Source organism: Marmota marmota, unplaced genomic scaffold, assembly GCF_001458135.2.
Source record: "Marmota marmota marmota unplaced genomic scaffold, marMar, whole genome shotgun sequence".
NCBI classification, from domain to species: Eukaryota; Metazoa; Chordata; class Mammalia; order Rodentia; family Sciuridae; genus Marmota; species Marmota marmota.
In genome coordinates this window covers 22,483,521-22,508,613 of record NW_026000221.1, presented here as the reverse complement: position 1 = coordinate 22,508,613, position 25,093 = coordinate 22,483,521, and the positions used below count along the sequence as shown (strand labels likewise).

The 25,093-nt window shown below is 50.7% G+C and overlaps 1 protein-coding gene across 1 annotated transcript in view; it reads left to right on the top strand.

Annotated features, from left to right (window-relative positions):
* Slc6a2 (solute carrier family 6 member 2) overlaps window positions 1–23,296 on the top strand; it is a 30,729-nt gene extending 7,433 nt beyond the window's left edge. Inside the window, exons 2-14 of the mRNA XM_015488726.2 lie at window positions 830–853; window positions 1,298–1,535; window positions 7,217–7,355; window positions 13,816–13,950; window positions 15,298–15,401; window positions 16,453–16,577; window positions 17,876–17,988; window positions 18,902–19,030; window positions 19,481–19,580; window positions 20,584–20,684; window positions 20,956–21,123; window positions 22,424–22,495; window positions 23,120–23,296. Coding sequence (XP_015344212.2) covers window positions 830–853; window positions 1,298–1,535; window positions 7,217–7,355; window positions 13,816–13,950; window positions 15,298–15,401; window positions 16,453–16,577; window positions 17,876–17,988; window positions 18,902–19,030; window positions 19,481–19,580; window positions 20,584–20,684; window positions 20,956–21,123; window positions 22,424–22,495; window positions 23,120–23,143 — 1,472 coding nt within the window. The 3' untranslated portion in view covers window positions 23,144–23,296. The remainder of the gene's footprint in view (window positions 1–829; window positions 854–1,297; window positions 1,536–7,216; window positions 7,356–13,815; window positions 13,951–15,297; window positions 15,402–16,452; window positions 16,578–17,875; window positions 17,989–18,901; window positions 19,031–19,480; window positions 19,581–20,583; window positions 20,685–20,955; window positions 21,124–22,423; window positions 22,496–23,119) is intronic.
* Window positions 23,297–25,093: the final 1,797 nt, after the last annotated feature.

Below are 25,093 nucleotides of genomic sequence, written 5' to 3'. Positions count from 1 at the left end.
GCAGAAGGGTGTGGAGCAAGAGTAAATATTGCCCAAGCGCTGGTTAGAGAACCAGTAGCAGTAAGGACAAATGTGACTACCATGAGCCTCTTCTCAGCTGGCAAGTGTCCATGGAGTACCTTCTGTTTACTCAATCCTGAACTAAGTCCAGACTGATACAAGAGTCTTGTGTGTGTATTAGCATCATTTTTGTTTACTTGCTGGAAATATGACTCAAACTGGCTTTAATATAACAGAGATTTTTTTTTTTTTTTTTGCTGGGGGAATGCTAGTCTACTCAGGTACAGTTTGATCCAGGTGCTCAAATTGTACTCTTAGAATATGTGTTTGCATCATTCTCTGGTACATTTTTCTCAGTTGCTAAAAAAGATGGCTGTCAGCAACTCCAGGCTTAAATCCTGCTGAGTTTAACAGTGACCAAAAGCAAATAAGCAAACGAATAAGCTAACAAAACACCTTTATGCATCCGTGGCTTCATTAAAGTTCTGGGTGAAGACTTTCCTTGGTTTGATTTGAGCAATATGCCTATCTCTTAACCAATCATTGTGGTTGTGAGAAAGCAGCACCCTGATTGGCCAGGTCTTCACAAGCTCATGAGCAGATCAAGGAAGTGAGAGATTACTTTTACCCAAGCCTCACAGGCTGAGTTACTTAAGGAAATCCCTTAAAGCAGTGCTGAGCAGGCAAAAATAATTTCTGCTCTAGGCAAAACTGTAGAATTAGCGTTAGAGGTGCGTTGGACACATTCAGGAAGATAATGTGTGGGCACGTGAAGCAGGTGGTTGAGAATGAGACCCAGAGAACTCAGTGGGCTGAGGGCTTGCTTGAGATCCCCCCAGAAGCAGATTCGGAGGTAAGGATTTTAGTGTAAGTACTTATTTGGGGAAGTGGTCCCAGGAAGTGCCAGATGGCGTCAGGAAAGGGGGGGCAGCCCATGAAGTGTGTGTCATCAGGTCAAGTCCACCATGGGTGAGTGGAGAGGGTGTGAAACACACCTCTTCATTATCGGGTCCACGGGGCGAGGGAGTGGGGGAACTTATATTCCAGCTTCCAACATGGCTGCTCCCTGGGGCCATCAAGGACCTTCTGACCCATCAATCAACAGGCAGAGAGGGCTACCGTGGTGAAGGAGAGCTCTCAGGCAAAGGGGTGGTCGGTACCCAAGGAATGCGGGTAGGACTGGAAATCTGCTACAAAACAATGTAGGGGTTGGGGACTGCGGTGTTTGGTGCCAAATCCTCAGGGGGAGGTGGCTCTGGGCCTGGGCTGGGGGCTTGACCTCTGTGTACCCACCCAGGAGTCGGCTATGCTGTGATCCTCATCGCCCTCTACGTTGGCTTCTACTACAATGTCATCATCGCCTGGTCGCTCTACTACCTCTTCGCCTCCTTCACCTTCACCCTGCCTTGGACCAACTGTGGCCATGCCTGGAACAGCCCCAACTGCACCGACCCCAAGCTCCTCAATGGCTCCGTGCTGGGCAACCACACCAAGTACTCCAAGTACAAGTTCACGCCAGCAGCAGAGTTTTATGAGTAAGTCGTAGACTCCTCGTCCTGGGCTGACTGAGGCCTGGGCAGGATCTGAACCAGACTCCAAGGAAGACCTCAGGTGGAGAGGGACAGGGCACGGATCATGTGACAGGCCTGAGGCTGAGGGGGAAGCAGAGGATGCAGCCCTGTCTGCGGCTTCCTGGGGGGCTTTTGATGTGGGTGGGAGAGTGGAGTGGGGGAGCAGTACCAGGAAACACACGAGGACCCCAGGAGGTGTTAGTTCTCTAGGAAATAACCGTCAGTTTGGAGAGAGAAATTGCTCTTAAGAAACCACAGCCAGTTGTGAATGAGGAAATAGGCACAAACAGGAAGTGTCTTGTCCAAGGTCATCCAGCTTGAAAGTGGTATTGGAAAGTGAGTTTGAACACAGGCAGTTGGGTCCCAAGGCCTAAGCTCTGAGCTCAGTGGTTCTAAACTTCAGCTGCATGTGGAAATCACCCGGAGAGCTTTTAAACACACTCCTTCCTCCTGGATCCTGTGTCCAGGGACTTGAGTTTCTCAGGCGTGGGTGTCACCAACACAAGTGCATTATTATTAACAGCTACTTCCGGGATTCTAATACCTAGCCACTGCACCCACCTGTCTCAGAATAAGATACCTGCGGAGGTCAGGCTGACATCTCTACATGTCATGGAAAAACTAGGGTTTCTTCACTTTTCCCGAGGAATGTAACCTCAGAAGACCCCAGAATGTTTGGAGAACTTGCTGGTGGAAGTCTTGGTCTTCTCAGTTTGAGTGTGGTCTGGACAGGGAGACAGTAAGGGCTGGGGGGCGAGGAGGTTTCTGATCCCTGTAAGTAGTTGCGAGCTTCTCCCACCTTGTTTTCGCAGGCAGAAAAAAGCATGATCTTTCTTTAGCTCTTGGCAAGCTCTGTTCTTATTAATCACAGTGGAAACTGATAGCCTGGTCATCTCTAGTCTAGTGGGTATCAGATTTCTCCACGGGTGTCTTTATGACCAGCTTGTCTGCCCCTGCAGTGGCAGGTCTCCTGCAACAGGTCTGGGGACCATGGTACCTTTCATGCAGCCACCCACTTCCTCCAGGCCTAGCTGTGAGAAGAGCACAGTGGAGGGTGACATTCCTGTGTGCAGGGCTTGGAGAATGCAGTGAAAGAGGGGTGCAGACCACCCCTCTTCTCCTCTCCTTAGCCCACCCCACTGCAAACCTTCATAGCTACCCTGAACCAGGGACTGATAATCTCTTCATATCCAAATCCCACTTCATCTGCACCGTTCACAGTGGCGGAAATTACCCTGCTTCACAGACAAGAAAGCAGAGGCTCTGTTTTAGGTTCCTGGCAGAGTTATCTGAGCGCCAGCTCTCTGATCCAAGGCGCCACCCCGTCCACAGCTCTCTGGGCTTTTTCCTCTCCAGTTAGTCTCCAATTAGTTCTTGTCCAGTTAGGTTCCCTGCTGATAGGTGGGACCCCTTCTTGGGCATGTCTATCTCCCCTCTTCCCTGCCTATGGGCTGCAGAGAGCATAGCCCTAGGCTGCGGAGTGCCTCTGGATTTTCCATGACACATGAACTTTCTGTCTAAAGGCCTCTGCTTTAAGACAAGTCAGCTCAGTCGGGGGAGCCAGCAAGTGGGGCTCCCAGGACCGATACTAAAAGATTAGATATTTTTTTTCTCTTTCCCCAAGACTCCTGACCAATGTTGCCCTCACCTTGTACTCTGTTAGGCAGATGGATTGAACCTATCATTTAAGGGAACAAAAATGCTCCTCTCCCCAGGCTCCAGGCCTGAAGCCACATGGCTCCACGGCAAAAGAACCTCTGATGCTGTCCCTTTATCTGTTAACGTGCACCCTTGGTGGATATGCGTTCAGCAATAGGAAAGTTCTGCCTCGCGCTGGCTCCTAGGGGGAAGAGGAACCTTTCTCTACCCCAATCCTAACCCTCTGAGCTTTTAAATGTCAAGTGAAAAATTGAGCTTTTTTGGCCCATAGACTTTGGAAAGCCTGGACTGTACCCCTCACGATGATTCACTTTTATTAAACTGCTGGAAAACTAAACCAAACCCAAGGTATTTATGCAACCCCCCCCCACCCCCCGCCCCTGGCTCAGGCCTGCAGAGGAAGCCGGATTCACTTCTTTTCTTGGAAATCAGCTCTGGTGTCTGGCTCTTTTTACTGATGAAACATCTAGTAACCGTGACACCCCAAAGTGGCCTTCAAGTGCACGTAGGGCTCATTTTGGCTATTCCAGTGGACACTAGGAGACATTTTAGCAAGTTTAGGGGCAAACAGATGCAGGCCATTGCTTTTTTCATGATTTTAACAATAAATCAGGGAAATGGTGATTGACACCGTTCAACACTTTGCCCCCAAAAGCACGGGAAGAAGCCGAATGAAGCATCAGGCAGGGTCAGGACGCTGTCTTTGGATAGGCCCAGCTACTCGATTTTCCTCTTCCCTCTTCTCTCTCTTTCTCGTTCTCTCTCTCGATGGGAGAAGAGCCTATGTCAGGGGATCCATCCTTCCTTCCTTCCTTCCTTCCTTCCTTCCTTCCTTCCTTCCTTCCTTCCTTTCTTTCTTTCTTTCTTTCTTTCTTTCTTTCTTTTCTGAGATGAAACTAGCAGAATAAGTTTTGCCAGGCTGATAAATCGGGCTGGAAAGTGTGTCCTAGGGTGCAGGAACAGGAAGTCCCAAGGCCAGAGCCCGGAGAGCAGAGGAGATTGTGGAGAAGTGGCCTGCTATTGTCAGGAGCAAATGGCAGGGATGAGCTTGGCGGGGTGGATTGCGACAGGCCTCAGATTCTGCAAGGTGTACATTTGCATCCTCCGGGCTAGGATTTCACTTGACAGCCTCAACACTGGACATTTTGGGTTAGAGGAGTCTTTCTTGGGAGGTGGGGGTTGGAGGGGGCACCGTCCTGTGCATTCTGGGTGTTTAGCAGCTTCCCTGATCTCTACCCACTAGTTAAAGGACCTTTGAGGATTTAGGGCCAGGATGGGAACCAGGTCTGTCTGACCCCAAAGCCTGGATAACTTCTGTATGATAGTCTTCTATTTTCCTTCAAGTTCTTGCAAATATTAGATGTCTGTTTGAATGAATGAATGAATGAATGAATGAAGCAAGCAGACACAACATCAGTCATGGCCTGCAGTCCCAGAGCGAACTTTAATTCCCACCTGAGGATAAGCTGGATGGGTTTCCAGGAGGAGGGTATGTGTTGTCCTTCATGAGCCTGAAATGGACCCTCCCATGTCCTCTACTCTGATTCCAGCAAAACCCATCATCCGCCTCTCGTCTGTGGACTCCTCTGACCACCCAGGCTCCTGAAATAGTTACACACCTATTTCTTAAGAGCCTTTCTGAGGCTTCTTTTCCTCAAATTTAGAAATCCAACTTTATTTTGCCAGGAAAGTAAAAGTTTCTGGAAGGCTCAAGTTGGTCTAAAAGAAGCCTATAATTTGGGTGGGCCTCTGACTCAGTGGTCCGAGATTTGGCTGCCAGTTGGCATCCGCAGGGGTGGCACTGGTGGCCTGGTTCTGTTGCTCAAGGGTTATGAATTAATTGGTTGAGAACAGGGCCCAGATAGTAATATTTTATGACATAAAAGATTTAATTTTTTTTTAAAATTTTGATATCAGCAATTTTTAAAAAGCTGAGCCTTCAAGGATTCGGTCAAGGATAGAGTGCAAATATTTGAAAAAAAAAATACATCTGTACTGAACATGTACAGTTCCTTGTCATTTTCCCCTACATGAACCAGTATAGTAGTTATTTGCATAACATTGACTTTTGATTAACCAAGTATAACAGCTACTTATACAGCATTTATTTGTATTAGGTATTATAAGGAAGCTGGAGATTACTAGAAGTATACATAGGTATGAGTGTAGGGTATATGCAAAGATGATACCATTTTATGCAAGAAACCTGAGTATCCATGGATTTTGATATCCATGGATACCAAGGGACAACTCTATTAGCCTTTATGTTGCAGGGGCACACTGCTGACAAATGAGCCAAGAAACACAGAAACTGAAAGGATTAGAGATTAGGATCAGGGGAAATCAGGGAGCCCTCCAGGAAGAGGTGACATTGGAGCTGGGCCTGGCTAGGTATCCAGCAGTAGGCTATAGCTTCTGAGCATCAGATTCAGAGGAAGATGCGGGCAGAGACCCATTCTGGGGGCCTCTACAGCTCCCTGAACCCTCCCAACACTTGGCACACTTTATTGCTGTCTTTTGCAGTTAATGCTACCTCTCATGTTAGAACAGAAGCCCACCAAGGCGGGGACTATGTGCCAGCAGTTCCCTGAGTGTGTGTGAGGCCCAGATGGGCCAGCTAGCCACAGGCCCGAAATGAGGAATGCATGATTGGGGTGCAGAGCCGAGATGCCACACCCAAGTGTTCCCAGGCCTGCTGCTGCATCTTGTGAAGGTGTAGAATTGTTGGGGTACCCTCCCTCCATGGAGCCTGCTGTACTGGATTATCAGTTGGTCTTATTTGACCTTGATCCCAATGGATTTTGATTTGATTCTAATTAGCAAATGGACATCTTGTTCGCAATTCTATTTACCATTCCTTCACTGTATGAGGTGCCTCAATATTCTCAAACCTTCTAAATGTTTATGGTATATTTTCCTTACCTAAGAAACATGTTATTGTAGGTGACCGTATTACAGAGAAGTGACAGCTTAATCAATATCACAAACTGAATGCATCCATGTGACCACGACCTAGATCAGGAGTCAGAGCATGACAAGTCTCCTAGAAATCCCTAGGAGTCCCTCCCAGACAGGAAACTTCTCTCCCATTCCAGAGCATAACTTTTCTGATTTCTAACCCTAGGTGAATTTTGCTTGTTATTGTACAGTGCTTTACTTGAATGGAATTGGACTTCTGTCTCTTCCATGCTCTTTTGACTTTGACTACTTTTTCATAGCATTCGTTATGTGTGAGAGTTTCACCCATTTGGGGGTAGATGCTGTATAATGATTCATTTGAGTTAATGTGACATAATTTATCCATTCTATTGCTAATGGGTATTTGAGTATTTTGCAATTCGGGGATATTATGCTCAAGGCTGTGATGAACTTTCTAGAACATATCTTTTGGTAAACATATGTACAAATTCTATTGGATAAATACCTACAAGTAGACTTGCTAGGACACAGAGTATGCATATCTTTGATTTTAGAAGATATTCTTAGACAGGAGACTTGTTTATTCCTGTCTTAGTCTCTAGACAAGAGATTCTCAGGTTCAGCAAGATGAGCATTTTGGATGGGATAATTCTTTGTTATTGGAGACCGTCCTGGGCATTTAGGATGTCTAGCAGCAGTGGAGTCATGTCAATAGAAAGCACCTCGGACATTGTCAAACATGCTCTGGGGTGCAAGATAGGCTCTTCCTCCTCTAGAGACTTGCTGCGGCAGAGGGTGAGCTCTAGAAAGCAGAAACCTTCCCTGTCTTATCAGTGTGTCCCCAGTGCTAGCCATGCAGCAGGCACTTTGGAGAGCCATCCTGGGGTACAGGCCATGGCTGACCAGAGCCAGTCCATGTGATGCCTGCAGTGGCCAGTGCCCCCGAGTCAGGGAGAGTGGCTGACCCCTGTCTCCATCAGGGTGCATGTGGGACAGGCCCATGAGCATGGCCTTGGACATGCTCCTTGATGCTGTTTTCCCTGGTCCCCCACCTCTCCTCCCCACAGGCGTGGTGTCCTGCATCTTCACGAGAGCAGCGGGATTCACGACATCGGCCTGCCCCAGTGGCAGCTCCTCCTCTGTCTGATGTTTGTTGTCGTCATCCTGTATTTCAGCCTCTGGAAAGGTGTGAAGACATCAGGAAAGGTAATGTCCCTGTTTTTCTTTCAGTTGGGAGCTTGGCCTTGGGGGAAAAAAAATTTCTAGCTATAACCATGTGGTTGATGAAAAGACAAGGGAGCTCTAAGAATACTGAGCCTCGTTCAGCCCTCAGCTCTGCATTGACACGGATGAATCCCTTCCTTCCCTAAGCCTGAGTCACCCCAACAGCAGGGTGAATGGGTGCAAGTGGATCTGGGCTTTTCATACTTTTCAGCCAAACTCCCCTAATAGCAGAGACCAGGTACTGGGACACCCCTAAAGACTTGGGGATCAAACCTAAAACAACACTTGACCCATCTCTACCTTGATAGATCTTGAATTTTGACCTAAAGCTTCATGCAAATGTTGCACAGAACATAATTATTTGGAATATAATGGAACATAATCATTTGTCTTACTATAAAATTAGTAAATCTCCACCCTTCTGAATTTTTGAGTAAAAGAGAATGCTCCAGAAGATATCCAGCTGTATGCTGTGGGCTTGTGTTTCCTCTGAAACAGTGCTGAGGGCCCCCAGGGGTCTGGGTGCTTTGGAAAGAAGCACACAGGGTAAGATGGTCATGGAGGCCCAGCTGAGATGGGGCATTCTCAGCTTGGGTGACACTGCCCTCTACAGTCAGCCTCTAAAAGTGGAGTATACTCAGGGAATGGCCTGCACTGACTTGTTAGCCTGTGGAATATCATGGGGACACCAATCCCTCTGGGTTCTAGAACTTGAGTGTATGAAAAAGAATGAAGCTGGGGAATGTCTTTCCAGTGTTTTTCTTAGCAATTGGTGTGTAATGAACCACCCTGAAATGTGGTGATTTTAAATATTTAACTCTCATTCTGGGAGTTGACTGGGCTCAGCGGGGTGGTTCTTCTGCTCCTCTGTGTTGCTTGGGTATCTCGCAGCATGGTGGCTGTGTTTCCAGATCACGTTCCAAGCAGACAAGACCTGATGTGCAATAGCTCTTCCAGTCTCTCTTGCATGATGCTAGCTATTGTCTAATGGCCAAAGCAACTCTTGTGATGAAGACTTGAGTTCATGTGGGAGGAGATTACACACAGATGGAAATTCATTGGAGGGGTGAGGGGTCACAAGGCAAGTCTGCTGAAATCAGATAGGGATGAATTTGGAAGAAGCTTCATTCAGTAACTGGTTTTGGAAAGCAGGGTGCATCAGGATTCTGTCTGGTACTTTGACATTTTTATTATACCTTTGAGATCAAGGACAGGGACAGGGGACCAACAGCCACTGGGAATGTAATCTGTTAACAATTGGAGGTGAAATTTCCTATCGGCACATTGGGGATACAGTAATTTTTTTCCTAAGGAAGGACTAAAATGGAATGCAGATTAGGATTGGAAGGAATTCTGGAGTGTAGAGCAAAATCAGTCTAGGATCACCACCATCTCAACAAGTGGCACATAGTAGGTCTTCAGTAAATATCTGTTAAAGGACTGAAGAATGGGTGGGTAAATAAGTCTTTAATACTTTATTAAGGATTCTTTTGAATTCAGTTCAACTCATCAAACTTAGTAAACTTTTTAACTTATTGTGGACACCTACTGTGTGCTAGGCTTGATGCCAGTACCGATGATGCAAGAATAAGTAAGACAAATTTTTTCTTCAATTTCTTTTAGTCTATATTCATTATGGATGGGTTGTGGGTCAGCCAATGTCACAGTGTCTTGGGACTCTATCCAGAGCTATATATGGGTGTCTCCCTTTACACTAATATTAACGGTTACAATCTACACATGGTATTATGTATTTTGCTTATTTATATATTTATTTATTTTGTGGTGCTGGGGTTGGAACCCAGGGCCTTGTGTGTGCCAGGCCAGCGCTCTACCACTAAGTCACATCCCAGCATTTCTTGCTTTATATTTTAAAGTTAATTTTACCTTGGAGATAATTTCCCATTATGTGGTCAGGTTATACCTTAATAGAAATACAAACAGCGGGTTTTTAAGCTGTCATTAGATCAACTTAGTGGGTTGCCACAAGTTGTTAAAATGGTATAGGCTAGATCATCAGAGGGCATTGCATAAAGAAGAGATGAGCTGTCTCGAGCCATTCAGTTTCAGTTTAGGCAGCCTATATGTTTATGTGTAGTTGAACTTGACATAGAAAGTATTCCTTACCAAAGGATATGGTTAAAAAGCCTGAGATGCTGCATTAGTAGAGGAAGGGAGATCTTTGGATTGAGGGAGTCTACAAAGACTGTGGAGAAGAGGGCATTTGTGCTGGGTCTGTGAGGACAGGCATGGGTAGAAATGAGGAGGAAGGAAGAGGTTCTCTATGGAAGGATCCTCATGAACAAAGCCACAGAGGTGTGGAAGCCCCAGCCCAGCCTGAGTTAGTGCTTTCTGTAACTCTCTAGCTACCAGAGCAGGACTCTCCTGGCCTCCGCAGAGGCCCACGGCAGAGTCACAATCTATCCCTGTGAACGACAGAAGTATAGTCTACTGGCCCATGTGTGGGGTCACCACAGGCTTCTAATACCGCAGGCCAAGATTAAGTTCCCCACAGCCCCTGCCAAAGGGGTGCAGCCTGCACCATTCAGCTTGGAACTTGGCCAGAGCAGAGCACAAGCTGTCTACAGCCAGCCAACTGGATGCTACAGAGAGGCCAGGAGGCGCATGATCAGTTTCTCTTGCCAAATGCACTTTCAGAGGCGAGGAGGAGGAGTGTAATGAAGGGCGGGATGGTTGTGTCACCCCAGGGAAGTCCCCCATGTGGAAACAGGAGGAGCGGGGAATATGAGTCCCCCCTTGTATGCATCCGCTGAAGCCACAGCCCACACTCTGCGCAAGTCCCCCAGTGTTCTGGCACTTGAGCAGGCAGAGGCCCCAGGCCGTCCGTGGGGAAGATTTTTAGAACAAGCAGCTTTGCTTAGGACATTCCTGTGCCCTGTTCTTAATAGTTTTTATAAAGTGGCTCAGGAGGAAACCAAGAATGTTGCTTATCTCTTCCCGGACGATGTCTGGAACAGCACACAGCTTTTCTTAGCAGCCTTCCTCGGCTGCAGAGCCTGCCTGAGGTGAATCATGAATGCACACACTTCCCATCTGGGCAAGTGGAGGCTGGGATTCAGAAGATGCTGACTCCTGGGCCCCGGAGATGGTGGAAGCAGGTCTGAATGGGACAGGGATTATGCCAGGCCACACACCCGATGACAACTAGGTTGGCCCATCTGGCACCTCAGGGTGGAAGGTGAGGCCTGAGCAGGGCTTGCTATGCCGGAGCCCCACCCTCTTTCTGGATCTCTCGCACCTGTCTACTCTGTGAACATATTGGACTCAGACCTCAGGCTCCCCTTCCCTGGAGAGAAACCAAGACATTGGAGTTGATCAGCGTCACTCACCCACTTCACTGCCAGCTTTTGGGCTGTTTGGGGGGTGGCCCTAGATGGAGCACCTCCTGAATTCAAGCAGAGATGGTGCTACTGGGAAGAGAGAAAGCCAGATCAATTCAAAGGAAACCTGAGCTCTAGAATATTTAAATTAAAAAATAGCCCTGTTACTTTCATATTCAAGTCATAATTCTCGCCAAGCCTTCCCACTACTGTCTCAATTCAGGCTGGTCCTGGCTTGCCTTGGTAACTTGTTTGGACCCAGTTGTGATGAACAACATCATTTGCATATGAGCCACACATGTACCAAAATACGTGTAGCTCAGTGTTTTCTTGAGTAACATCAGTGCATAGCGCACACCCCATAAGTCTTTTTTAAAAAAAAACTGTGCCTTCATTATTAATGAAAATGTCCCTGAGACCCAGTTCAGAGGTCCACAAATTCTAAGTCAGTAAAGGTTAAATTAATGCGGTATGGACATTTATGTTCTCTATTAGGCCTTAGAGTAGATCAGGAGCTTCTCTAACATGAGTGTGTGTGAAGATTAAACTCAAATTCCTTGTCCTTTCTTGAGAGTCTGGGAACTCTTGGAGATGCTAATGCTGATGTTGCTGGTTCACCGACTTCACCTGAGTCTAGGCAATTCTTTTCCCAATGCCAGGATTTATTGTAAGGCTTCTATACCTTCAAGTGAGGTACATTTACCTCATTGTTCTCCTGGGCAGCTCATTTCCTTTAGAGAGCTCTATCATTCAAAAGTTCTTCCTTTCTTGGAACCAAGATCCTCCTCATTTTGATGATAAGCAATTGGTTTGGGTTTAGTACCCCCGGAACTTCACGAATTATCCGCAGAAACATCAGGCGGTTAAGAAATTTCAGGTGATAGAAAAAAGTGACATTCCTTGGGGTCTAGGAACATGCTTTCTAAGACCAATGGGCTGTTCATTGTCTTATGCTCAAAGTAAAATTTGCACTCAAAGTTAAACTTTTAATAGGAGTTTGGTTTCTCGTGGCCAGAGATGCATTGTGAGTTGAATTCTGAGAGCAGAAAGGCCTGGGATGGAGACAGAACCCAAATGTCCCTCTGTTTGACCAAGGTGCATACAGGGCTCCTGTGGGCAAGGGTGAGCTATGGCCTGAGGATCTAGGAGTCTCACTTTTGACACAAAGTCTTAGGCAGTGGAACTCATATAAGCCATCAATTCTGAGAACCTTCAACAAGACTCGGATGGTTTAGTTTTGAAGATGTGTGCATGGGCAGAGCAAGCTCCTGTTCTCCGTGCTTGACTGTTGTCACGGTCAGCTCGGTCACCCTCTGACGTGTTCCCATGTTGGAACCTCACATATGGCCAATGCAGGGCCACCTCCAGGCCCAAGGAGAGATCCTCTGGAGTAAAAAATGCAAGATTTATTTTTCTTTTTTGAAAAAAATAAAGTTTGTGTGGTTACCTCTGACCTGTGGAGATGGGCAGGGCAGCTTGGGCTTCAGCTACTGACAAGAATTGTAGGGGCCCATAGTAGATAGGACCGCCCCCCACAAAGGTATGGGAGGAATCTCTGTGTTTGATGCTAAGGACCCACTTGTCCTGGTTAGGGAGACCAAGTCCAGGGCCATTGAGTGAGGCCACCCAGATTGAACAGCTCTCTTTCCAGGTCATGTTTACCTCCCCAGTTGTCCAATCATTCATCCAATAAATGGTTTAAAGGACCCATTCAAGCCAGGTGCTGGGCATAATTTTTTGAAACTTTTGTTTCTAAGGTGTGACAGTCCAGTGGGAAGGACAGACAAACAAACAAAGAGAATACATTTTCATCTTTAAGCGTAGGCATGGAAAACATAGGACTTTATTTTCTGTGTCTTGATTTTTGTTTTGAGCCCTTATCTTTCAAGGTGGACAAAGAACTTGACTCTCAGTCATGTACTGAGGGTTCCATTTTCTCCCAAGGGACGTGCAAAGACCCTGGGGGCTGCAGAGTGCCAGAACTTTTGAGGGGAGGAACCGCCTGGTCTTTAATTTATGTGTGCTGTCCTGTTTCAGCTGAGTCTTCCTTGGGTCTGACCACCCTGGTCCTGGCTTGATTTTCTGTTCAGGGTACAGTATTTTATTACAAGGATGCCCACAGCTGCATCTGCCTATAGCAGGGATTTTTAACCTTGAAATTGATGTCACTTGGGAAGTTTTTGAAATACACCGAAGTTCAGTCTGGGTTCAGATATCACCTCAGACCAGTTAGATCGGAAACTCCGAGACTGAGAACTGAGCATAGGCATTCTTATCTAGAGCTTCCCCAGGGACAATGACATGTGGCCACCGGCACCAAGGAACAGCCAAGAGGCTTGCATAGCCCTTAGCATCCACATTTTGTAATCTCTTCCTCCGAGTGGGCAGGAGAGTGAAGTGGCTCTTTTTAGTCTGAGGATGATCTCTTCCCCTTTGCGTTTCTGAAAAAGACACTTTGTCTTTGTCCCAAATCTGCTCCAGTTAATATGGAGAAGGGACAGAGACTCTGCTTTCTGCCCAACCACAGACCTGCTTGGGCAGTGGGCTTCGGAGGGTGTGCTTAAGTGGGGGTAAAGGAAAAGCGGGAGAAGCAACAAATTTGGAGAAAAAGAAGGGAGGAGAAGAAGAAGGAGGAGGAGGAGGAGGGATGAAAAAAAATGAAGATCTTTAAAACCCTGCCTGGGTCCAGAAAATACCTGTGGTCGGATGCATGCAGGACTGGCAGGAACAGTGGACACAAAAATGGGGATAAGCTTAGTTCTACCTGAGGCAACTCAAAGGAGAGGTGGCTTTGTGAGGGGGTGGCACCTGTGCTATGAGAGCCTGGTCTTTGCCCATGGCGACCTCAGCTTCCGTCTCAGCACTATGGAGATGGCCTCGCGGGTTCTGAGCTTCCCCGGGTGTGCCAGCTCCGTTCACTGTTCCGTCCCTGGAGTCTGGCTCGGGGCTGACCTGGAGGTGGAGCCTGGCATGTGTGTTGGGTGAAGGGAGCTGGCGGGAGGGCCTGACTGGCTCTCTGGGAGAGGACCCTGTGTCCCTCCAGCACCCTCCCCTCAGCGGGAGGCCGATGGAGGGGCTCACAGCCGTGCGTCCGTTGCCAGGTGGTGTGGATCACGGCCACCCTGCCGTACTTTGTGCTCTTCGTGCTCCTGGTCCACGGCGTCACGCTGCCCGGCGCCTCCAACGGCATCAACGCCTACCTGCACATCGACTTCCACCGCCTAAAGGAGGCCACGGTCAGTGTCACCCCGACTGGGCCAGGGCAGGGAGAGCTCTCAGGAGCAGACGGTGATGGGAGAAACTGGTCCCTCGTCCACCCCGGTCGCCCCTTCCCTGTTTCTCTAGTCCCCAGCCATGGCCTTTCCACCATCCTGTCATGTCAGCAGAAAGAGCAGCCTTAGCCCCCAGGGAGACCTGGACCTGCCACCTCTCTCCCCCAGCAGCCTCCTCCAGCTCACCGTCCTGCCTCAAGTCCCAAATTGCAATGAAGAAGGGGTGAATTTGGTAATGAAGTCCAGGGCAGTGGGTGAGGATGGGTGCAGAGACCATCTTGGAGGGGCCGAGTGCCTTGAGCATCTTTAAATAACAGCCAAGATCACTTCCAGCCTCTTCCCGCAGGTCCCCACCAGGGAGAAAACCTCAACAACTTTCTCACAGTTCTCCAGGGCTTCTTCGCTTTTTATTTGAACCCACAAAGATCCTGGCAGGCGGCAGCAACATAGAATTAGGAGAGATATATCCCAGTGTGCTTCCTGCCCCGCTCCATGTCCCAGCACATCACCATGCTGTAGACCAACGGCCAAGAGAAAACCTATTGACTTAGCAACTTCCAGAAATGTAACCCAGCATGAATCTGCCTTGTTAATCGTGAAACATATGAGTCCTCTTGTTCTGCAACTGTCTCGCTGTCCCCAGTCATTCAGACACGTGGAGATCAAGCCCCCCCCCCCCCCGTGAGAGTGCCCCCCTCATTGTGCGATGGGGAGAGAACAGAAATCTCCCCATTCAAATCTGAATTGCAGCTCAGTTCCTATGGACTGGGTATAATGACCCCCACTATACAGAAGAGGGGTGACGATATTAGAGGGGTGACGATATTAGAGGGGTGAGGTTGACCAGGGCTGAACCTGGCAGGGAGGTGGGAGAGGGGCTCATATCTTCAGGCCTCCAGCTGTGTGCACGCATCACCCCAAAGATGCGATCAATAAACCCCATTGCTTCCCAAGGCCACCATTTGTCCTAGACTCGGAAAAGTCCACTCATTAATCCCTTGCTGTGGATGTCAACCCCTTAACTCCTAAGGTGGTCAGGACCCTCTGCTCTTGCCCTGTCGACCCCCTGGCTTAGAACTAGGAAGCTGATAAACTGTCTTTGAAAATTAAGGGCTTTCAGCTGATGCCGTGAGTTCCTCCAACCTGAGGTTGCCCCTGACTGCCCAAGGCTGGGAGATGCTAGGGAGACCCCCCGCTGTCTCTGGGAGAGGGGGCGTTCCCTGGTCCCAGAGCATCCCAGGGGCTTTCTGTCCACCCCGAGCTCTAGTTCTGTCGGCAGCAGAGGGTGACGGCTTTTGTCTGCGCTTTCAGGTGTGGATTGATGCTGCAACTCAGATATTCTTTTCCTTGGGGGCTGGATTTGGAGTCTTGATCGCATTCGCCAGTTACAACAAGTTTGACAACAACTGTTACAGGTAAGTTCCTTCTCCGAGCTATGAAAAGCTCAGACCTTTGTGGGGATGGAAGAGGGGTCTGGGTCTGGTCCGGATGTTCTTGGACAAGCCAAATTTCCTTCCCGTGGACATCCTGGGAATTCTGTGAATGCTGATGGACCTGTGGTGTCCTGATGAATGTGTTTACTCCGGGATGCTTTTTAAACGGTCATGAGGTACCCATCAGGGAAAGCTGGGGTCAGTAGGATCAGGAGATCCTGGATATGGGTCAGAGGAGCACCGTGTGACTTTCAGAGCAGACGGTGCTGCCTGGCTCTGTCCGTCAGATGACCAGGCAGCCAGGGGTGGAATAGCCCGGCTGATCAGGCCTGGCTGGGTCAGAGGTAAGACTGGAGGGGAGAGTGAGTCAGACCTGCTCCAGTCTGGGTCAGTAAGTTCTCAGTGCTGCCCCCTGCTATGAGGACTGCAGAGATGGGTACAGATCAGAGTCCATCTGTCACCCCATCTGAGGCTTAAGCAGAATGACAGTGTCTTTGGTACAAGAAAGAGTAGGATGACTATGTGCCATCAGGGCAAGTTTCAGGATGGGGAAGGAAGGGCGTGGTGGTCGGCCTTGGATAGACTACGGCTGGCAGACCTGGGGTGGAAGGCACGTGTGGTGAGGAGCAGCATGCACCAGGGCTGGGACCAGCAAAGTGACTGGCCTGGTTCGCTTAAGGAGTACATATTGGAAGTCGTGGGAAATTACCCTAATTGATGCCAAGGTGAGCCGTTGGGAGACCCTTGGGAGCCATGGAGAGTTTGGAAGATGAAGCCTCATGACCTGATTCCCCAACAAGAGTTGGATACCAGAGTCTGGCATTGAACTATTCCCTCCACAGCTATTCATCTACTTCTTGCACCACCAGCTACTGACCCAGCGAAGGTCACTAGGGGTCCATGTGGCACCAGGATATGGCATTTGAGGCTAGGTCCAGGGTGCAGATTCCACAGATGGGCAGAGATCTGTGGTGGGCAGGGCTGGAGGGTGAGAGTCAGGGGTACTTGAACTAGCAGCACTTCTTTCCCCCAGGGACGCCCTGCTGACCAGCACCATCAACTGTGTCACCAGCTTTATCTCTGGGTTTGCCATCTTCTCCATCCTCGGTTACATGGCGCATGAACACAAGGTCAACATCGAGGATGTTGCCACTGAAGGTGGGTGAGCAGACCACTTTGGCTCCAGCCAAGGGAGGAGGGACCAAGAAAGCCACCTCATTCCTGGCTGCAAAGCCCTCCCCTGGCTGTAGGACTGTGAGGGCTGGCGTTTCCAAACCGTCCCCTTGATAGACTTTTCCTGAGGCTGTCAGTGGGAATTCCAGGCAACGCTGGGCCCTGGATAGGCAACAGAACCTTCTTCTGAGTTGGACTAGGGGGAACAGTTCTCAAAGTGCCCCACTCTGGAAGCCCCTATGCTAATCATTTTACATATGTCTAAGTCCATTTTCTGTTGCTATAACAAAGTACCTGAGGCAGTGTGATTTATGCGTAAAAGAAATTCAATGAGTTCACAGATCTAGAGATTTAAGAGTGTGACAGTAACATCCACTGAGCTTCTGGTGAGGGCCACATGCTATTCAACTCACCACAAAGTAGAAGGGGAAATGACTGTGAAGAAGGGCTGGGTGTGGAGCATTTTAAATAATCTGCTCTCCCATTAACAATCCAGTCCTTAAAGAGCAATGTTCACTCCTACAAGAAAAATGTTAATCCTAATAACCTAGTAACCTCTTTAAGTCCCCATTGCCTCTTGATATTGCTATACTGGGGACTGGACCTCAGCATGAGTTTTGGTGGGGACAACTCTACGTTCAAACCATAGGAACTTAATTCCATTTAGTGCTCACAAGACTGACAAAAGTAAGACAACCAAAGCACAAGGACCAAGGTCACCCAGTTGGTGAACAATGATGCCAGCTATTCATCAGTCTGGCTTTAGGAGCCATGTCCTTCTCCACTGCTTCCTGTATTCTTACCACCACAAAGAAGCTGAGACCTGGGTAAGGGCTCCCTCTAATTGACTCTGAGGACCACCAGCTTTTGAAAATAAGAGTGGATCCTTCATGGCGTGTAGGAGATGGGTTTGCCTCATGTAGCTTATGGCTGTCTAGGCAAAGGCACTGCTCTTTGGCTGGATGTTTGAGGTCAATTTCCTTGATATGCTGGCTGTGTTAGCCAGCTATCGGTTACTGTAATAAAATACCTGAGAAAATCAACTTATAAAGAGGAAAGGCTTATTTTGAATCAAGTTTTGGAGGTTTTAGTCCATGGTTGGGGACCCGGTGGCTTATGGTCCTACAGGCTTCACGTGTCATCTCCTGACCTTGGGTGTGCACTACCCACTACACATGACTGACCAAGTGTCCTGGGGCCGAGCTTGAGCAGATGTTCCCCAGCTCCCTGCGGTTCTTATCAGTAGTTCCAGCCATTGATCAGGACCTTGATGTGTGTTACAGGAGCTGGCCTCGTGTTCATCCTGTATCCAGAAGCCATTTCCACCCTGTCGGGATCGACATTCTGGGCTATCTTGTTTTTCATCATGCTCCTGGCCCTGGGCCTTGACAGCTCCGTGAGTGACCCTGCTCAGGATCTGCCCCATCCCTGGGCCTGACCCGCCTCCCTGAGGGTCACCCCGACTCAGCCTGCAAAAGGAGCATTCCTCGTTGTGCAGACAGAGCTGAATGCAGAGGGGACATGGTGGCATCTTCTGGTCCAACCAAGCACTTTCCCATTTATTCTATTTCATCATCGACAACCAACAAAAACATATCTTAGATCCTTTTGTGAGGCTCACATGCAGGACTGGATTTCCTGACATCTTTTTATATCTGTGACCACCCCTTGCACATCGTGCCTGAGGTGTGACAAACAGCTTCCTCCCGCTGCCTTTCCGTTAACTGATAGATCTGCCAGGAGCAGGTATTGAGTCCCAGGGGAGAAATTCTGATTTTGATTGACAATGTCTGCCAAGAGGAGAGGACAGGAGCATGGTGGCCCGTGTCTTCTTCAGCCAGTGGCTCATCCCTTAGGGGATGCGTGTGCCCAGAGCAATAGGATTGGAGAGCCATTCGGACCTAGAGTCTGGAGTCCGAGGTGACCACTTGATAGATTAGAAAGGCAGCTGAAAGTCCTTGTCAAAAACTGCTTCTTTGAAGTTGCCCAAACTAGAAGCTCTTCTCTGGTGGATATTTCTAGAAAGCCCTTTTTGTATGCAAATGTGTCCCCTGGGGAATACACTGGACGCCCTTCACTCTCTGCGGGGTCCTCAGTCTCCTTGGGGCTGAGGGAGCCATCAGGCAGCTGGAGGTGGGTGGACAGGTCAACTTAATCCTCCATCCTCTATGTCTGAGTTTGACTGACAGCAGGGCAGGACAGGGAGGAGAGGAGGGGGAGGAAGGTAGGACCACGCACTGACTTCTTGAGAGAGGCCAGGGTGCCTCAGACTGAGGGCCACCTGCTCCACACCCACCTGTTCCCTCCAGATGGGAGGCATGGAGGCTGTCATCACGGGCCTGGCCGACGACTTCCAGGTGCTCAAGCGACACCGGAAACTCTTCACGTTGGGCGTCACTGTGGGCACTTTCCTTCTGGCCCTGTTTTGCATAACCAAGGTGAGGAGGGACTCGGGGCCACTTGGAGCTTCCGGGACTGCTTGTCAGTCCCCAGCGGTGGAGCTGGCACGTGCAGGGCTGGGCTGAGCCCGTGGAGCAATGGGGTCTGAGAGCAGGGGCCAGCATCGTCCTCAGCCCTGCGGCCCCCCCTCTGGGTGACCCTCCACCTCTGAGCCCGAGGATCTCCAGGCTCCCCTGCTGCTTATTGATTTGGGGGCAGCAGAGCCCCTCTGAAGTCCATCTCACCACCCCTAGAGCCCATGGCTCCCAGAGGCCTTGGTTAGAACGCAAATAGGTAGGTTCCATGTGTAGGGCCACAACCCTGTCACTTGCATTCCCTAACAGGGTTCTGAGCATGTGGGTCAGGGGACAGGTAAGACACGGTAGATGCAACTAGTCAGTGGCCTCTTCTGGCCAACGATGGCCCCAGGCCTGCTCTCTGTGCCCCAGGGTGGAATCTACGTGCTGACTCTCCTGGACACGTTTGCAGCCGGCACCTCCATCCTCTTTGCTGTGCTGATGGAAGCCATCGGAGTGTCCTGGTTCTATGGTATGTGAACAGCTCTGGTCCCCAGGGCTCCTGGGGCCCTCCAGGATGTGAGAGGACATTCCATTCCTAGGCAGCCTCCTGACTCTCCAGCGTTGGGCAGGCCTCATGTGGGGAACACGTCTCCCTGACCCCAGCTCCTCTTTGGACAAACTCCCTTTAACAGGAAGCGACAGAGGCCCTGGAGGCACCAAGGGTCCGGGTCTAAAGAGGAGCCCATAGGAGTTACTGAGCCCACCCATGGAATTCATTCTCACCCAGGGTTGTCAGGCTGAGCAGGCAAAAGACAGAATGCCCAGTTAATCTCGGATTTCAGATAGACAATGTTTTTTTCCTTTTTGTTTTTTAGTAAAATTATGTCCCAAATGCTGCATAGACGTATTGATCCTACTCCTTTTCAAACTCAACTGGGGATCTTGTGTTTTATCTGATAACCTTATTCTAGAACCTGAGAAAACATTTGATCAACTGTCAGATGCTAATTGCTGTTTTTCCCCTCTATGGGACACCCAAGTATGAGTCTTGTTCTGACTTTTCTTGGGAGGTGATTGCAGTGTAGGAGCCTGACCTCTTCTATCTGATTGCAGCCAGGGACACAATACACGTATGTATACGTGGGCATGCAAAAAGGGTGTGCACACGGTTGTTATTTTCAGAAAAAGAATAAGAAGAAAGAGCTGGGCTTTGGAGTCAGGGCAATGTGGCTCTGTAGCCTGGGGCGAGTCCTCTGCCCTGCCCGAGCCCTGGCTTCCCTCTTACACACTAATCGGGGTGGCTTATAAAAGGTGACACTGTCCTTGAGTTTCTCCTTTCCCTTGCTCTGCATCAATAAAGTGCCCTCCCAGGTCTCCTCAGCCCCAGCGGCTCAGTCTCTGACCCCCCTGTCCTGCCGTCTACTTGGAGCCAGAACTTCCAGGGGTGGGGGACCCAGGGGATACCCTGGCTCTGGGGGTCCAGCCTGCCATGGGGAGGGACTGCCGTGACAGGCGTGCCCTCGTGTGCCCAGGTGTGGACAGGTTTAGCAACGACATCCAGCAGATGATGGGGTTCAAGCCCGGGCTGTATTGGCGACTGTGCTGGAAGTTTGTGAGCCCTGCCTTCCTCCTGGTGCGTACTGTGTGGCTGGGAGCCCAGGGTGGGCTGGGGTGGAGACCTTTGCTTTCGGGGAGGAGGCACGGGGCCTTGGAGGCCAGCCGTGCCGACAGGAGCCTGGGGTGCTCAGCCTGGGGACATGGTGGGAGTCCACCTCAGCAGTTGCCCTCTGGGATTCTCTTCCTCCGCTCTCTCCTTTCCCTGGGATCCACTCCCTCCTGCTTCATCTCTCCTGGCTCGTCTCCCCTCCCACGCTCTCCTCCCTCTCCCCTCGTACCCGCCCCAGTTCGTGGTGGTGGTCAGCATCATCAACTTCAAGCCGCTCACCTACGACGACTACGTCTTCCCGCCCTGGGCCAACTGGGTGGGCTGGGGCATCGCCCTGTCCTCCATGGTCCTGGTCCCCGCCTACATCATCTACAAGTTCCTCAGCCTGCGGGGCTCCCTTTGGGAGGTGAGCTCTGGGTTGGTCATGGGGGTGGGATGGGAAGTGACATTTCTGTTGGGGTGAGACAGAAGGACAGGGCTGCCGGGGCCAGACAGATCTGCCTCACTGGCCAAGTTATCCATCTCCTTGAGCCTCCGTGTCCACCTCTGTCCCTGAGGACCATGTTGTGCACCTTTAAAGGAGAAAGGACGTCCTCAGCTCAGGGCCCAGCACGTAGGAGCTGGGCCAGCTGTCACCATGTCACCATGGCTGTTCCTGCCACTGTAAGCAAGGAGAGGCTCAGCCCTGGAGTCAGGAAGGATCCATCAGCCAGACTGCCCGAGCTGGGCCCACTTCTGGGTCCCCTTCTAAAGTTGGCAGATGTCCCAGCTCTCCCTACCCAGCGCACTGATCTGGTCATCTGGGTTTCCGTACTTCTTTCCTGACCATAATGACCTGAGCAGCCTAAATCAAGGACTTCTAACGTGTTTTCCTTTTTTACACGCATGCACACGCACAAGTCCCTGTGGATGTCTGGGACGTGGAGCCCGTGTTCTGAAATTATGTCATTCCCACTATTTGACTGTGAAAATCCACCCCCCCCCTTTTTTTTTTAATTAACTAATGGCCGTAGTCTTTCCTTCATGTCCTTACTTTGTAAAACAAAGATCCCATTCCTTCCTTCCTTGATCTGCTCACTGGAGAGGTATTCATCAAGACTCTAGTGTGTGCCAGGCACCGTTCCAGGAACTATATTAAGAAAATCCCGGTCCTTATCACACTGAAATCCCAAAGTCAGACAGCCGCCATCCTGGCTCACGGGGCGGACCGTGTTCAGCCAGCTTCACCCCGGATGTGGGAGCCAGGACCAGGACCTTCATTCCTCACCCGTTGGGAGCGGAGGGCCTCCCGTCATGGAGGGTCAGCCGTTGACCCAGGCTCCCTCCTCAGTCCCTGCATTGGGTCCACCTCGGGAGGCCCTCCCTGATCCCACGCCAGCCCAGGCGCCTCCTCCGTCTCTCACTGTCCACTCACTGCGACCATAGTTTGAAGTGACCTGTATGTGGTGGCTCAGTGCCAGCCCCTAACGGCTGTCAGGTCCCCAGGGGACCCCGTGGATCTCCTCCAGCTCCCATCCGCAGGCCTCCCCAGAGCCTGAGCACAAGAGCAGGCCTGACAAACGTTCCCGGGATGAAGGACCCGAGGGGACCGAGTGGGAGGGTGTCTCTATAGATCCAAGAGGGGCTTCAGGTCTAAAGGTGCCAGCTGTCTGCTGGGAAGGTGTCCCTGGGCCAAACTGAGGCTCCCCCCTGCTCCATCTCCACAGAGAGTGGCCTACGGCGTCACACCGGAGAATGAGCACCACCTGGTGGCGGAGAGGGACGTCAGGCAGTTCCAGGTCGGTGCAGCCAGGAGCACAGGCTTGGGGTGGGGTGGGCCCCAGCTGTTCCTCGCTGTACAGCTTTGGCAGGACCCTGGAGCCAGAAAACTCAGCGACGGTGGCCGCAGCCCCCAGGACAGTAGTGATGGGTGGAGGAGGAGAAGGGCCTGCCCTCTGCCTTCACCAGCGTCCTCCTGCCCTCTGGTCCTTGGACCCCGGATACCCAATGCCACATTTGCCTACATCTCTATTTTCCTTCCATGAGTGGTCACCATGGGGTGCCCCCAAACTAGGTGAGAATGTCTTATCTTGAAGAAAGAGCTGCAGGGACATCAGTAACACATTCCTGGCCTAAGCCCTATTATATCCCTTAAAATAAAAAAAGCCCAGGACTTGGATATCAGGGAGTCCTGTGAGTAGCCAGGGTCTGTGTCACACTTCCATATTTGGGAAGGTGCCTTTGTGCCTTCCAGGCCTCAGTGATAAGTATGGCATCCACCTGCCTGTCCCCTGAGGGCACTGAAGGGACCGGCTATTTTTCCTGCCTCCCCTTTGCTTGCTGTGCCCTGCCCCACTGACCCTGGGTGCTCCTGGTCCCTGCCCCTGGGCCCTGTCTTAAAGGTCTGCTGTCTTCCTGTGCAGCTGAAGCACTGGTTGGCCATCTGAACCTGACCCCAAGGAGGAGGAACCCACCGTCCAGGCCAGAGGCAGCTGCTTCCCTCCTGCCCCGGACGCTGTCCTGTCATTCCTCTCCTGGAGATGCCCTTTCTGACCCCCATATTCTACTTCTCCCAGTTACAAAGAATTGAGTGGCTCTGACTTTTGTTCTGCCTCTGTTCCTCTGGCCTGGGGGCTGTGAGCGGGGAGGACGGGTAAGCCTCAGGGCAGAGGAGGAAAGGAGGACAAAGGATCATGACTTCCGGGAACCCCCTTTATTTGAGGGGGAGACTCACCTCTTTGGAAGCCCCCTGAATCTGAGCTCCATGGCTCAGGCTGAATCTCCTACCACATTCCCTTGTACTTTGAAGAAATCCTCAGTTTGCCAAAACTGCAAGAGGACCATCTTTTGTTCAGATTAAAAACAAAACAAACCAACAAAGCAACCAACCAGAGCTCAGCTGAGCTTGGTGAGGGGAGACGGGGTCCACAGGTCCTCTTTCTCTTACCCACCCCAGGTAGCGTGCTGAACCTCAGTTTGGGAGTTTGGATGAAGTCAGCAGATAGATACTTTGGAGGATCTTGAAACTTTCATAGTTTCCCCTCTGGCTCATCTGAGTTTGATGTGTCTGTGTGTTCCAGAACATTCCACTGGCTTCTGGTGTTCAGATAGTCCAGGGCCATGGATGTCAGGGAGGCAGGTGGATGAGCCACAGAGAGCAGGTTCCACAGAGGTGTCTGCACTAGGCAAACCCCTAGAGACCCCAAAGCCCTGTGCTGGTCCCCTGTGTCAGAGGCATGGCGCCCACAAACCCATCTGTGGTTCCTAGGACCTTCCTACGTAAACGGGGCAGGCAGAGACCCAGTGAAGCCACCTGTGTGTCTCCTTCACAGGACTCTCTGCTGTCCTCATGGGGCCAGGTGGCTGCCCAGGGACAGCCTGAAAGGCTGTGGTGATCACTGTCCACTAACACCTGCAAGGCCTTTCCCAGCCGGGGATCTTGAGCCAGGGGGACTGGCCCTGAATCTCCCTTTTGCGTCTCTTCATAAACTAACTTGGCACCTTGGAGGGGAGGGTGGGGACCAAGCACCTGGCCACCCAACCAAGAGCACGTGGGTGGCTTGGAGATCCCGGGGATTCACTAACGAGCCAGCGGGGCCCTCTGGTGGTGGCTCGCTGCAGTTCCGTGGGAACCGATGGGTGGCTGTGAGGTTTCTGTTTGTGGTCTGAGTGTCTTGTGCCCTCGCTGGACACACAGATGGTGCCCTGCTGTTCTGACGAGGGGAGCCCCTCTGCAGAATTTTGGGCAAAATAAAAGAGGCCACTGCATTACACGGGGGAACGGAGGGGACACATGGAGAAGGGGTGGGGCCTGAGACGGGGGTGCCTCTGTACCTGCCGGGTTTGTCCCTGAGGGCCCTAGGGTGTCCCTGCTGCATCAGGGAAATCAGGAGACTTTGGGTCTTTCCATTCACAAAGGCCAGCTCCAGCCCAAGTGTCCTGGGCCCTGTGAAAGGTGCGGCCTGTCCTGTTCCACACCCAGCAGGTGTGGCTGCTCCTCCCATGGTGACAGTTCCTCTTAGGTGTTGGCATTTACTTATTTTTCAATAAAGCACTTTCACCCATGTCGCCTCCCAGCCCCCAGGAGGACAGCAGGGCGGGTTCCTGTCGCCTGGTTCCCCCCGTGAGCAAACTAAGACCAGGCCTTTCAATGGCTCACGTTCAAGGTCTCAGCTCCTAAGGGGTCGAGTCGGCCCTCGGTCCAGGGCGCTGGGCATCCATCGGCCTGTGCCATGGGGTTCCCCTGACCCAGACTGACGTGACCAGAGAAGTTCACTAAATTCTGTCCCAGGGCAAAGGGATAAGAGGGGAGAGGCTGTCACTCACTCTCCCCTGGCCACCTGCCGCAGGAAGTCGCTCAGCTGCTCCTCTTTGGAGGAAGGTAGTCACCCCTGGAA